Genomic DNA, 1,749 nt, shown 5'->3' with positions numbered 1-1,749 from the left:
TCGAGCCAGGCGAGGTCAATCGTGTCAACCCACTGGGGTGTACACACCAAGACAAGCGCGTCCAAATTCTCGAGATTGAGTTCTCTAGCATACGATGTCGAGGCCTCTGTCGACACCGCGCTTGTGCGGTTCTGGGTTGCTGGTCGGGATGCCTGCCAAGAGTGGTGCGTGGAGCACACGGTGTGGCCTTGCGTGAAGGCTTGGCATTTTGGAAACGAGCAGCGCTTGCGCGCACCGTGCTTGACGCAGAGCTTGCGCGCATAGACTTGGTTGTCGCAGTCCATGACCGAGCACACGTGGCGGTTCTTGTGGAACGCGCACTTGTACGAGTCGCGAAACACGGGCTCAGAGCAGTCGCGGAAGACGCAGCGCATGAGTAGTGCAATTGAAATATGCGCTCCATGTGAAACTGGTCGCTGCATCGCTCGTTTTGATCCTATCGGCAGCTGGCCTGGTGACGTAAGGTCCCGACCATTTTGCCCTTATTTTGCCCAGACGGTGACGCGTTTCGCACGGTTAGTCAAGAAAGAAACTTATGGTACCACCGGTCAACGAGGCAAATGCTCGCTTTACCGAGTCGCATTCTGTATACAAAAGGCTAGATGGATTTTGATTCGCGCTGTCAAGGAGGCGGCCGAGGCAGATGCACCCGCATTTCAGGTGATCCGAAATCGTCTTGATGTGGTGCCTCTCCTGGCGGAGGTGTTGTAATGCCCTCAATGAAAATGGCAGCACTCTTCGCACGCCAAAGGTTCGCAGCAGGTATTGTGGGCACTTTCATAAACGCTGTGCGCTCGAGCTACGATTCTTTGATCTATAAACGGTCCGACTCTGCGACGCACTTCCATCGAGAGCCCACTCGCATCTAGGGCGCTCTCTATCGTATTTGCATGCTGGATCGTCGATCGATGTCGCTGTTAGTATCCTCCACTTTGACGACACACCGCACATCCCTCGCTTGTTCGTACGAGGCAACCATCTGCTGTCGTCTCCGACTCATGTAAACATAGGTGGATGACTCGCACAGGAAGCCCGGATACCGCACATAGCTCTCATCGCTAGCTCTCGGGTTGATTTCAGCGTACGGACGGTGATCACGGGTACATCTGCACCAGTGTTTCTTTGCTCAAGAAGGTATATTAGTAGGTTGCAACACAGATGTTCAAGATCGCGCTGTGTGGTTGGACCGCTTGTCTCGTCGGGGCACGATCGACGCACCGGTTTTGCACGACGTAGGCGATGGCAACTCGATCGCTGGATTGTCCCGTAAAAGGCGGCGCGGTGGTAACGTCCCTACAGTAAACCGCACGGAAGGACCCGTCGTTGGACCAACGACCATTTTGAGATCACTTGTTCCTTCCGAGGATGCTGTGTCGTTGCCTTGCAATAGGACCAAACACTCGCGCATTCGCGTCAACATACTACTGACAAAATCGTCCGTGTTTGCGCGCCGGACCAACGTACAGCGTATCGACGACAAACTTGGAGGTGGTTTGAATCCCGCGACGAACAACACGACGGTCGTTCGTTCAGCAAACACCGCGAGCTCGCGACCGAGATGTCGTTAGTGAGCATCGTTGCAGCATCTTGAGTACACTTTTTGGGGACATGTCGAAGGCATCGCGTACATGCTGGGTAGTATTTCCTCGCTGACGCTGCCGTGTCGCCGACCAGATACTAGTACACTCCAAGCGTCGAAAGAAGGCGATCATGTCGTGTGGCTGGCTCCAACTAGTGCTCCCAACCGGT

General features: G+C 54.6%; 1 protein-coding gene across 1 annotated transcript; it reads right to left on the bottom strand.

Moving 5' to 3' along the window:
- Window positions 1-84: 84 nt before the first annotated feature.
- On the bottom strand, window positions 85-374 carry SDRG_15299 (hypothetical protein; the record flags this gene model as incomplete). Its single annotated transcript, XM_008621467.1, has 2 exons — window positions 85-152; window positions 236-374. 2 exons carry the CDS (start codon window positions 372-374, stop codon window positions 85-87), a joined length of 207 nt encoding a protein of 68 aa, XP_008619689.1.
- Between the last annotated feature and the right edge of the window lie 1,375 nt (window positions 375-1,749).

The sequence above is a fragment of the Saprolegnia diclina genome, assembly GCF_000281045.1.
Source record: "Saprolegnia diclina VS20 unplaced genomic scaffold supercont1.88, whole genome shotgun sequence".
NCBI lineage: Eukaryota > Oomycota > Saprolegniomycetes > Saprolegniales > Saprolegniaceae > Saprolegnia > Saprolegnia diclina.
The sequence above is the reverse complement of the archived record's forward strand: the minus strand, read 5'-3'. Positions and strand labels throughout refer to the sequence as shown.